A 13,372-nucleotide genomic window follows, 5' to 3' on the forward strand; every position below is an offset into this window, starting at 1 on the left:
GAGCCCCTTCTCCTCTCTATTGAACATAAAGCTTTTTCACTAATATTTTTACTTGCTGTTTCTTACTTTTACATTTTTTAGCTGCAACATCTACATTTCTATAAGATCGTTTGATCTTTTGTTGAAATATCCCTGTCATAATAATATTAAAATCGAGATTGCATATTTTCTGGCTAATTTGTATTTATTATACGAAAAACATTTCTCATTTGGCTCATTTTCACCTATAGTCTTTCTTTTTCGGCAGAATTTTCGGTGATTTATCCCTAATAATCTTGTAGTGGCAGGTCTGTTTAATATAAAGTTTTGCAAATAGAAAAATGTCTAAAAAGAAACAAAAAGACCTTTCATCTTCCTTGAAACCTGGAAAAGCTAAGGTAGCTGTTTTTTTTTGCATTAAAAATATTTTTGTTTATAAGAATCTGGATGATGGGGATTGTGGTACCTTAGAAAGTAGTTACCTAAATTTTAAAGGTGCCAATTAAAAGCTGTTAGCCTATCTTAAAATATTCTAAAATAACCACTTAACCTATCATTCTTGGTAAGTATATGTTTTCAACATAATTTAGCTAGCCTGGGATGAAAGTGAACACATCTTGAAGCCTGTCTTTATGGTTTTTTATTGACCTAGGCCTAATTGAATAACCACTTTTGGAACAAATTAGGCTAGGCCTATATTTTTTGTTATTCATATTATTGATGTATGAGTAAAGTAAACATACCAACTTGATGCCTTTTTTTATGCTCTTTCCAAATGTAATAATCATTTTTGTCAGAAATTAATTTTACCCTCACCCCTATAGGGTATATACCAATTCAGGGTATATATTTGCACATTAGGGGGATGGGGGTAAATTTTATTTCTTAGCCTATTTACATAGGTAAATGAGAGGTAAGTCTTAACTTTCTCCCCCCCCCCCTAATGTGCAAATATAGGCTAACCTGAATTGGTATATTTAGGGGTGGGGGTAAAATTCATTTGTGACAAAAATGATTATTATATTTGGAAAGAGCATAAAAAAATGTATTGAGTGGTATGACTGGTAGGCCTATGTTTACTTTATTCACATGTCAATAATATGAATAACAAAAAATTTACCATATTTTGACTCCTTAAAGGGCTCAAAACACCCATAGTAGGATAACCAAAAGTTTAAAGATATGCTCCTAAAAATACTAGCTAGGGTAAAAGACCCCTTTTTGGGAAAGCCCACTTTTCTTTGGCATTCCAGAAAAATAGCAATCAGGGTTGCCACCGAGGTTACGTTTGTACCATTTTTGGTACGTTTTAAATAAAACAGTTCATTTTACGTTACGGTCCTAAAAACGTTACATTTTTGTTACGTTTTTGAGTTTATGTTACAATTATGTTATGCTTTTGAATAGTAAGGAAGTTTCGTATCTTTTGAGTAATCTATTTTTTCCCCCATGAAACAAAATCCGCTGTTCTCATTTTAATTACACTGACATGAGTATCGACATTTTTTCATATCGCAATCATTTAATGTTATCAAACAATCACTAAGTTATTAGGATTAGAAAATACCCACTTCGCTTACTCGCATAGTAAGTTAAGATAAAATTATCTCTCATGAGAATACGATTATCATTTGTTTAGTGACAATAGTCAGTTAGTAACCTCATCAACTTTCAATTTCATTGGTTGACTTTGAATCTTGTTCTGTCAACATTTATACTAAAATTATTTGGAGAAGGAGTTTCATTAGTTACTGCTAAAAATAGTTCCATTAGTTACTTCTAATTAAATCAAACAAAATAGTATGATAATAAAAAAGTTTAGAGCCAATTTGATATTTTCCTGTGCACATCGGCTTTTAACCATCAATAACGAGCGAAGCTTTATAATCTTCCTCCTAACATCCTCATCCCCCCTTTCTGTGGTGTTTTAAATACAGTCAGTCTGTATACACAAGTAGCTCTTTTACTATTGGATTCTGACAAGCTGGTATTGACAGAATATATGAAACAGTAAAAATGAGCCATTTTTTGTTTTTATCTAAGCATTGAGGTGGGTCAGTCGAACCGGAATTTTTGATTTTATGCTAAACCTTTTTGAAGTATTATGATGCCTCTTTTAAAATATTACCCCCCTCCCCAGCTTTGATAGCACATATAAATAAGCTCAATTCCAGATCCTCGTTGTACCTACCAATGTTTGTAAAGTAGTAATAGGGGAAGACTTTCGGATAATGAACTTTCTCACATAATGTTTTCTTGGTTTGTATTTTTTTTAATATTTTCAGATTGATATATAACTGCAATTTAGGGTGTGGGGTTGGTTTTGTCATCCCATGTGCCATATACATGTTAAATATAAAAATAAAATATAATTTGATTTAATGAGGTGTCTTGCAGCATTTTTTCTACAGCCAATGAAAATCTAAAAAATCAGTTAGATAAACAAAGCAACGATAAGCAGTAAAAGTTGAATGGATGAGTTAACAGTAGTGTATTAGGAGATGATAGGCCAACATTCCTCATGCAAAGTGCAAGAAAAACGATAAGAGTATAACTCGAGGCTGTTTTAATAGAGTTTTCACTCTTGGATGATATACTAAATTTTGTTTTTTAATTTGAAAATATTAAATATAAGTGAAAATTTTTGGGGCCAAAATTCGATTCGTTTTTGCATAATTTGATCTTTTTTTATTTGTTTTCCTCAACTCATCCACTTTTTCCGTCCATACATTTAAAAATTAGATAAATTTGGTGTTTATTGTATTTAAAACTCAGGGCTTTTGTGCCCCTCATGCTCGCTTATATTCACATATTCTTGGGAAAAAAAAATTCTCTACTTTTTGGTTCATTTTGAAAATGAGTTTTATTTTTTTTTTATTGTTTGACAAACTCCCCTCTCCGCTCAGTATAATTACCGGGCATTTATAAAAAAGCAACAATATAGTTTTTTTAAAATAAGGTGGTTGGAAGGTTTTGGAATATAAATTTATGAAAATTCCTACCATTCTATTATAGTGTTTTTGTTCGGTTTAACTTAATTAACCGTTTTAAATGGACATTTTTCGATAAACAAATAAAACTACAAAACTGTGTTAATCTACCTTTAGAATAATTGCAGGTGTTGTCGAGGGACATTTTGAAAATATGTTAGGTGAGACTACAACCGAGCAAATCTAAAATATTAGACAGGAAGGGAGTGATTAAAATGATTTTTTTGGGTCAGTTTAAGAAGCTTTATTTAGTAATGAAATTTCTTTGAAATGTAACAATAAATAAAAAAAAACTAGTTTGTGGTATATTTTTATTAAAATATATAAATTCTAAAGATCGGTTTGATTTTAATTTTATTTTCTACGTATTACTCATCAACTTTTGGTTTAAAACCCAAAAAATGCAATTAAAAACAACAACAAGATAAGCAGAATAGTAGTCTGGGGTTTTATACACGCGTCATTGGTGGGGGGGGGGGTTCTTTCGGTTGTGCATGGAACAGATAAGACGTAGGTTGAAGTATAGTATGTAAAAATAAATTTAAAATTATAAATGAAGCAAATCTCACCTCCCACTTGAAAGTAAAGCAATTTATAGCGAAATAAATGAACCCTGCCAAGAAAATATACTTTCCTATCAAAAATTACGAAAACGTTACGTTTTTAAGAGTTGGATGTTACGAAATTTTTTGGTCTGGCGGCAACCCTGATAGCAATATGTTTTTGGACCACCCCTTTTTACTACATCATGATGCAGTGTGAGGGCAGTAACAAGAAACTAAATTTTGGCCAAATTTTCACCAATGATTTGTCAGCATAAATTGAAAATGTGGTCTCTGTTTTGAAAAGCAATTGAAAAGAAAAATTATATTTAATGTTTGTGATTTATAGAATAAACATATTCCCAAAGCATGGTGGACAAATCAGTGCCAAAATAAATGGAAAACAAAAAAGGCAGCTAATAGAACATTCTTAAAAAAAACTATCACCTACTACATATTTAAAAAAATTACAAGCAGAATCTAATCTAAAAAGGACCATAATAAATGCTAAATATAACTACTGGAATAATTTTGCAAATAATCTCCCCAGAGAAACACATGAGCCAATTATACATAAAGTCATAAGCCACATCTATGGGAAAAAGACTTCCCCCAACCCACTCCTGTATGAGCTTATACATAATAATGCTCATTATGACAATGATAATGAAAAAGCTAAGCTTTTTTTGCCACTCTTTTTGTTAGTAAGCTAACATCAAATAATTGTAGCAAAATGCCCCCAATTCCTATGAACCCAAGATACCAACCTCGCCCACGATTCGAGTATATAACCAGTCCATTTTTAATCCAGGAACTGAATAATGCAATACATCATATTAGGACCAAGACTAGCGGCAGCTATGACAATATACACCCTACATGGATAAAGAATCTCACTCCTTCATACAAACAGGAACTTCTGAATTGTTATAATCATGCTTGGACTTCATCTATGTTCCCCAATATCAGGAAATGTTTGTCCCTCCTACCAATCCTAAAGAAAAATAAACCTAAAAATAACCCTGAGTCTTATAGGCCCATAATGATTACTCCTGTGATGGGGAAAATAATGGAGAAAATTATATATTACTGACTCTTCTGGTTTGTTGAAAAAAATAATATGAACCCTCACACACATACTGGCCTCAGGAAGCACAAGTTCCCCACAAACGCTTTCATATTGTTAAAAAATGCAATAAATGAATTATTCTCAAAAAAAAATGTCCTAGTTACAGTTTTCCCAGGTTTTGAAGGGGCATATGACAGTGTGAACCACCAATTCCTTTTAATTAAACTTGCAAACCTTGGAATACCCCCCAAGCTAGTATCTTTTATAAAATCTTTCATAGAATTGCGAAGTTTCATTGTTTATGTAGGTTCAGCCTCTTCACCCCAAAAGACAATAACCAAAGGCCTTCCTCAGGGAGCAGTCCTCAGCTGCCTCCTCTTTGCCCTATATCTCTAGGACATGAACCTCCCCCACACAAATATACAATATGCTGATGATCTGGTACTATGGTCATCTGGCAACACCTTTGAGATTGCACAGTCAAATCTGCAAAAGTAAATTTTCCAATTTGAAAAATTCTCTCAACATTAAGATTTACCCATTGCACCTACCAAGTCAAAAATAATCCAATTTCACTGAAAGCAAAATCATGTTAATGCAAGATTAACTCTAAATGGAACAACTATTCCAGAAGATAATCATATTAATTACCTAGGTCTCATGCTTGACCAAAAACTTAATTTCCACCTCCACATTTCAAACTCAATAAAAAAATGCTATAGAAAAACAATTATACTAAAAAGACTTCTTTCCACACCCTGGGGCTGTTAGGGGAAAACCTTACTCCAGTTTTATAAATCACTTATAAGACCCCATATTGACTATGGGCTCATCGTCTATGGTGCATGTGCAAAGACCCAGATGCAAAAAAATGAAACAATACAAAATGATATAATACATCTCATATTTGGTCTTAGGAAACCCACAAGCACCAAGTGTCTGCTTATGGAGAGTGGATTAACAACAATATGGAAGAGACGTAGCTTTCTCTTCATAAAACATTTTACAAAAATTGAATCAAATAGCTCACACACCCTACATAATTGTTTAAGAAATCCAGCCGTGTATAGAGGCATTGCAGATGAGTATGCCAATATTCAGAAGAAGTTCCCTGTACCCAAAAAGTCTATTGCACCTACTTTCCCCCAATCCCCTCCATGGAATTGGTCAATCCCCACAATAAATAATGATTTCTCAAAGTGGACTAAAGATTTAACCCCCATCGCTTTTGTCCAGAAAAAATTTGCTGAACTTAATACAATTACCTATAAAAATTACTTCCAAATATTTGTTGATGGGTCCAAAATGAATGAGAAGGTAGCAAGTGGTGCCTTCCTTCCTCACCTGAAAATTGCAATGGGTGAGGGATTGTATAACAATGTATCTATAATGTCTGCAGAGTTAAATGCCATAATCATGGCATTAGGTTACCTTATGGATAATAAACCCTTGATTGCTAATTCAAATAATATTATAGTTTATTCTGACTCTCTATCAAGCCTTGAGTTGCTGTCTTCAGCTCCTCCGTATAAGCTGGATATTGATACTTATAATTGTCTTGGTAATATAAATAATCTTGCTTCAAGTGGCATAAGAACTTATCTCCAGTATATTCCTAGCCACTCTGGTGCAAATGGTAATCATTAGGTTAATAAAATAGCAAAAACTGCTGTAAATATTGACCAGCTAAGTGGTAGACCAATCCCCATTAGACATATTTACCAATGGAGAGTATCAGATATTATGTTTAATAAAAATCATCCTACTTTTTCCCCATTTCCCAACAAGTATTTTTCGAAAATTTATCATAGAATTCATTCTAGAACAAATGGACTAAACTTTCTTGCATTCTCATATCAGTTTCCTAATTCAAGTGGTTCAGTTCCCCTGTCCCCTCTTTGCAGGTATTGTATTGAATAATGAAACAATTGACCACTGCCTATTTGAATGTAATATGCTGACGTCTGCACAGTATACTTTGCATTGTAAACTGTTAAAGTGCTTCAAACACCACACAATCTCACTATCAGCCAAGAGTCTAGCCAACTATACCTGCACACAGAGGTCAGAAATCGATATTTATCATCTTATATTTGAATTCCTTGAGTCGAAAGATCTACTGAAAGATATCTGAGAAAATCTAATAAATAAGAGACAACCAAGCCATTAGCTATGTAGCCCAAGGAATGAAGCAAATAGAAAAGGGCTAAATAGTATCAGCTGAAAAGCCCGCCTGCTGTGGTATAGAAGAATAAGAAGAATAAATATCAAGCAATAAAAGTTATTAGTAGAAGAAGAAGAGAGAGAAAGGCTTTTCAATTATCAGACCAGTTATGAAGCATTTCAATTATTCAGTTATGAAGCAGTTCACAACAGCAACCTTATTAGAAAATCAAAATATATTTTCTTGTGAATTATTATCGCTTCTAATCAGCAGTTGTACCAAACCAATCCTGCTCAACTCATCCTCAGGGCTATACTGTTGTGTTTCTCCTCCCCATAGTATAGTGCAGACGGTTTGATATTATTGTATTTTCCCTTCTTGTTTTAGTTTTTTTTTGTTTAAAGCTTTTTCCAATAGGCAATTTTTAGAAGTCCTTCAAAAAAAAAGTCCCACCAGATCCCAAATCAAATGCTAGTGAAAGTGACATATTGAAGAAAGCTCATCTTGGCTGGTCAAGCACAACATCTCAAAGTTCAAATGATAGCTCCAATTCGGAGAATAGGACAATGATAAGTGTAGGGGCTAATGTAACCATAAATGATGATAGTGGGTTTCAAGAGGTCCTCTCTAGAAGCTCTTAAAAAAAGGAAAAAAATCTCCCCAATCAATAGCATTTCCCCTCTCCCTGCCCAATATCCTCCCTCCAAAAACTTAGGAATTTACCTTAAAATTACTCCAACTACCCCCTTTTAAATAAAAATGATCACTGCAATAAGAGTTGCAATTTTTAAATTGCTAAAATCAATGTTCTCTCTTAATATTAACCGTGATGGATCTCTGCTAATAGCTGTAGAAGATCACAAATCAGCAGATACAATAATTAACCTAAAATCCCTTCTGAATACCCCAATTATTCCATTTAATTGGAACCCAAAACAATCACCAACAACAATAGTAGTTTATAATGTTCCCCCAGAGATATCCACTCAGGAGTTAAAAGAAGGCCTATCAGATAGGGCTGGAAACACAATCCCAGTTGAGGATGTTACCCTACTTGGCAAACCTAACTCTAATGGCCTAAAAACTAGTAGATCCTTCTTATTATAACTAGTAGATCCTAGTAAAGCCTAGTACTAGTAGAACTAGTATAACTAGTAGATCCATATATAACTAGTAGATCCAAATAAAGCCTGTAATGAAACCAACCAAAACCCCCAATTCAAACGCCCCCAATGCATCAAGCACCCCATATAAAACACCATCTTCTAAGCCCCCTAGCTCAAATCCCTATCAGAAGGAATCACCAAGCCAACAAGCATTCAAGCAAAAAAAGATCTTGCTTTACTTTTAACAAAGCTGAACATTGATACACAGTCTTATGAAGAATAAATCAACAACACAACATATATCAATACTCCAATGGAATGTAAGATCACTCACAGAAAATAAGCTAAATGAACTAATATATTTTATGAACAATAATTCCATTAATATTGCTTGCCTCCAGGAAACTCATTTAACCCAAAATCAACAAATTAGGTCTCTGGGATATACTATCCTCAGAAACGATAGATCTTCAGAGAGAAAAGGTGGTAGGGTAGCTTTATTAGTTAAAAATAATATAAAATTTTGTGGCATCAATTTTCCAGATTTTGCAAATAATGTTGATGTAATTGGTATCAGTGTTTGGCTGAATAATTTAAAAACCTACATAATAAGCTTTTATAACCCTAATGGCAAAACTACAGATGCCAAGGATTTCTTTAATTATATAAATAAGTCTAATATGTTAAAAAATATCATTATTTGTGGAGATTTCAATGCCCACAGCCTTTTGTGGGGGAATAAACCAGCAAATAAAGCTGGTAAATTCATAGAGCATATGACTTCAAATAATAATGAATCAGCTGTTGCTACCCCTCCAAACCTGAATACATATATCAACCCCAAAAGTGGCAGATTCTCCACAATTGACCTACAAATTGTGTCATTAAATTTTTTGAACAAAATTTACATAAATAAAATTGATAGTCTATGTACTGAACACTTTGCTATAGTTTGCTCCCTAAATGAATCTGCTGAAACTTTATCTCATACCTCCAGATATATCAACACTAAAGCAAATTGGTCTATGTTCCAAAATAAGCTAAATTAAGAAATTACAAGTTTCACCCAAAGTTCATGCATTTCTAACACAACAGTTGACACACATGCTGAAGCCTTGCCATCTTTACTAATAAATCCAGCTAATCATGCTATCCACAGGACAACACCTAAGAAAACATTCCCTAAACAAATTCCTAAAGCATGGTGGACAAATGAGTGCCTAAATAAATGGAGGATAAAAAAGGCAGTTAGTACAGAATTCAAAAAAAAACCATCACCTACTACATATTTAAAAAAATTACAAGCAGAATCTAATCTAAAAAGGACTATAATAGATGCTAAATATAAATACTGGAATAATTTTGCAAATAATCTCTCCAGAGAAACGCATGAGCCAATTATACATAAAGTCATAAGCCACATCTGTGGGAAAAAGACTTCCCCCAACCCACTCCTGTATGAGCTTATACATAATAATACCCATTATGACAATGATAATGGAAAAGCTAACCTATTTGCAACTCTGTTTGTTAATAAGCTAACATCAAATAATCAAAGCAAACTTTCCACAATTCCTATGAACCCAAGTTACCAACCACGCCCAGGATCCAAGTACATAATTAATCCATTTTCAATCCAGGAATTGAATAATGCAATACATCATATTAGGACCAAAACTAGCGGCAGCTATGACAATATACACCCTACATGGATAAAGAATCTCACACCTTCATACAAACAAGAACTGCTAAATTGTTATAATCACGCTTGGGCATCTTCTAGGCTCCCCAATATATGGAAATGTTCGTCCCTCCTACCAATCCTAAAGAAAAATAAACCAAAAGATAACCCTGAGTGTTATAGGCCCATAATGATTACTCCTCTGATGGGGAAAATAATGGAGAAAATGATCTATCACATGACTCCTCTGGTTTGTTGAAAAAAATAATATGATCCCTCACACTCAAACTGCATTCAGGAAACACCACTCCTCAACAGATGCTTTCATTCTGCTAACAAATGCAATAAATGAATTTTCCTCAAAAAATAATGTCCTAGTTGCAGCTTTCCTAGATTTTGAAGGGGCATATGACAATGTGAACCACCAAATCCTTTTAAACAAACTTGCAAACCTTGGAGTACCCCCTAAGCTAGTATCTTTTATGAAATCCTTCATAGAAGTGCGAAGTTTCATCGTTTGTGTTGGTTCAGCCTCTTCACCCCAAAAGACAATAACCAAAGGCCTACCTCAGTTGTTAATGCTCATGGTTGATGAAATAGCAAAAAATGCTATAAATATTGACCAGCCAAGTGGGAGACCAATCCCAATTAGAGATATTTACCAATGGAGGCTATCAGATATTAATTTTAATAAGATTAATCCTATCCTCTCCCCTTTTCCCAATAAGTATCTTTCTAAAATTTATCATAGAATTTGTTCTGGAACAAATGGACTAAATTTCCTCGCATTCTCATATAAGCTTTCTAATTCAAGTGGTTCAATTCCCCTGTCCCCTCTTTGCATGCATTGTAATATGAATAATGAAACAATTGACCATTGCCTATTTGAATGTAATATGCTGACGTCTGCACAACATACCTTGCTTTGTAAACTGTTAAAATGCTTCAAACACCACAAAATCTCACTATCAGCCAAGAGCCTATCTAACTATACCTGCACACAGAGCATAGAAATCGATATCTATCATCTTATATTTGAACTCCTCGAGTCAAAAGATCTACTGAAAGATATCTGAGAATATCTAATAAATAAGAGACAACCAAGACAGTAGCTCTGTAGCCCACAGAGTGAAGCAAAAAGAAGAGGGCTAAATAGTACCAACTGAATAGCCCGCCTGCTGTGAATAAGAAGAAGAAGAAGCAGTTATTTTATCATAAGAAAATTACCCTGTTTGCGGATACAACCTTATAAGAAAATCGAAATATATTTTCTTGTGATTATTATCTCTTCTAATCAGCCTTTGTACCAAACCAATTCTGCTCAAGTCATCCTCAGGGCTATACTGTGGCGTTTATCCTCCCCATAGTATAGTGCAGACGGTTTGATATCATCTAATTTCCCTTCTTGTTTTTAGTTTTATTTTTGTGTTTTAAAGCTTTTTCCAATAGGCAATGATTAGAAGTCCTCCAAAAATAAGTCCCCCCAGATCCCAAATCAAATTCCAGTGAAAGTGTCATAGTGAAAGATACCCATCCTGGCTAGTCAAGCACCCTATCTCAAAGTTCTAATGATAGCTCCAATTCGGAGAATAGGACAATGATAAGTGTAGGGGCTAATGTAACCATAAACGATGATAATGGGTTTCAAGAGGTCCTCTCTAGAAGTTCTAAAAAAAAGGAAAAAAATCTCCCCACTTAAAAGCATTTACCCTCTCCCTGCCCAAGAGTCTCCCTCCAAAAACTTAGGAATTTCCATTAAAATTACTTCCACTACATCCTTGGAAATAAAAATGATAACTGCAATAAGAGTTGGAATTTTTAAATTGCTAAAATCAATGTTCTCTCTTAACATTAACCGTGATGGAACTCTGCTAATAGCTGTAGAAGATCAGAAATCAGCAGATACAATACTTAACCTAAAATCCCTTCTGAATACCCCAATTATTGCATCTAATTGGATCCCAAAACAATCACCAACAAAAATAGTAGTTTATAATGTTCCCCCAGAGATATCTACTCAGGAGTTAAAAGAAAGCCTCTCAGATAGGGCTGGAAACATAATCCCAATTGAGGATGTTACCCAACTTGGAAAACCTAACTCTAATGGCATAAAAACTAGTAGATCCTTCTTTTTCAAACTAAAGGATAAAATTGATATCCCAGAAAAATTATTCCTATTTGGGCAAATCAAACCACACAAAGAATACAAGCCTAAGCCTATTCAGTGTCAGAAGTGTTTCAAACTGGGACACACGACAAACAAATGCAATGAAATTCTCCAGGAGTGTAGTAATTGTAAATCTTTCCATCCTAAAGAGCTGACAACTTGCAACAACACCCAGCCTACATGCATCAATTGCAAAGGCCCACATGAATCTACAAATAAATCATTATGCCCTGCATACAAGAAAAGAGCTCTAACGCTCCAGATATCAACAGAGAAGGCCATCCCATACCCTTTTGCTGCAATGGAAGCAAATGCTGCCCAACAATACCAAATAAAGCCTGTAATGAAACCAACCAAAACCCCCAAGTCAAATGCCCCCAATCCATCAAGCACCCCATATAAAACACCATCTCCTCAGCCCCCTAGCTCAAATACCGATCAGAAGGAATCACCTAGCCAACAAGCCTCCTTTTCCGGTGAGATGAGGCCAGCCTGGCCCTACCTCCCAAGAAGAAACAAACCAGATACACTAACATGAATCAATCCCTTAAAAAACAAACAGGATGAACTACCAAAAATGCAATCCCCAAATATATGCTTATTCATTCTAAACTGTAATGTAGTTCAGGCCATGAACATACATCAACTACAGAAAACATAAATTATTTCAGAATTGTCAAAAATCTACATCCCAGATGATATGCTCATTCAAGCAAAAAAAAAATCTTGCTTTACTTTTAACAAAGCTGAACATTGATACACGGACATATGAATAATAAATCAACAACCCAACATATATCAATGATCCAGTGGAATGTAAGATCACTGACTGTAAATAAGCTAAATGAACTAATATCATTTATGAATAATAATTCCATTAATATTGCTTGCCTCCAGGAAACTCATTTAACCAAAAATCAACAAATTAAGTCTCTGTGATATACTATCCTGAGAAAGGATTGATCTTCAGAGAGAAAAGGAGGTGGTGTAGCTTTATTAGTTAATAATAATATAAAATTTTGTGGCATCAATTTTCCAGATTTTGAAAATGATGTTGATGTAATTGGTATAAGTGTTTGGCTGAATAATTTAAAAACCTACATAATAAGCTTTTATAACCCTAATGGCGAAACTACAGATGCCAAGGATTTCTTTAATTATATAAATAATTCTAATATGTTAAAAAATATCATTATTTGTGGTGATTTCAATGCCCACAGCCTTTTGTGGGGGAATAAACCAGCAAATAAAGCTGGTAAATTTATTGAGCATATGACTTCAAATAAAAATGAATTAGCTGTTGCTACCCCTCCATACCTGAATACATATTTCAACCCCAAAAGTGGCAAATTCTCCACAATTGACCTACAAATTGTGTCTTTAAATTTTTTGAACAAAATTTACATAAATAAAATTGATAGTCTATGTACAGACCACTTTGCTATAGTTTGCTCCCTTAATGAACCTACTGGAACTTCATCTCATACCTCCAAATATATCAACACTAAAGCAAATTGGTCTATTTTCCAAAATAAGCTAAATGATGAAATTACAAGTTTCACCCAAAGTTCATGCATTTCTAACACAACAGTTGACACACATGCTGAAGCGTTGATATCTTTACTAATAAATACAGCTAATCATGCTATCCCCAGGACAACACCTAAGAAAACA

The 13,372-nt window shown here is 34.0% G+C and overlaps 1 protein-coding gene across 1 annotated transcript in view; it reads left to right on the forward strand.

Moving 5' to 3' along the window:
- Positions 1-293: 293 nt before the first annotated feature.
- The window catches only part of LOC148946370 (uncharacterized), a 127,051-nt gene continuing 113,972 nt past the window's right edge, over positions 294-13,372 (forward strand). Inside the window, exon 1 of the mRNA XM_089098414.1 lies at positions 294-377. Coding sequence (XP_088954540.1) covers positions 321-377 — 57 coding nt within the window. The 5' untranslated portion in view covers positions 294-320. The remainder of the gene's footprint in view (positions 378-13,372) is intronic.

The sequence above is a fragment of the Artemia sp. Qi Xiang Cuo genome, chromosome 12, assembly GCF_049724085.1.
Source record: "Artemia sp. Qi Xiang Cuo chromosome 12, ASM4972408v1, whole genome shotgun sequence".
NCBI lineage: Eukaryota > Metazoa > Arthropoda > Branchiopoda > Anostraca > Artemiidae > Artemia > Artemia sp. Qi Xiang Cuo.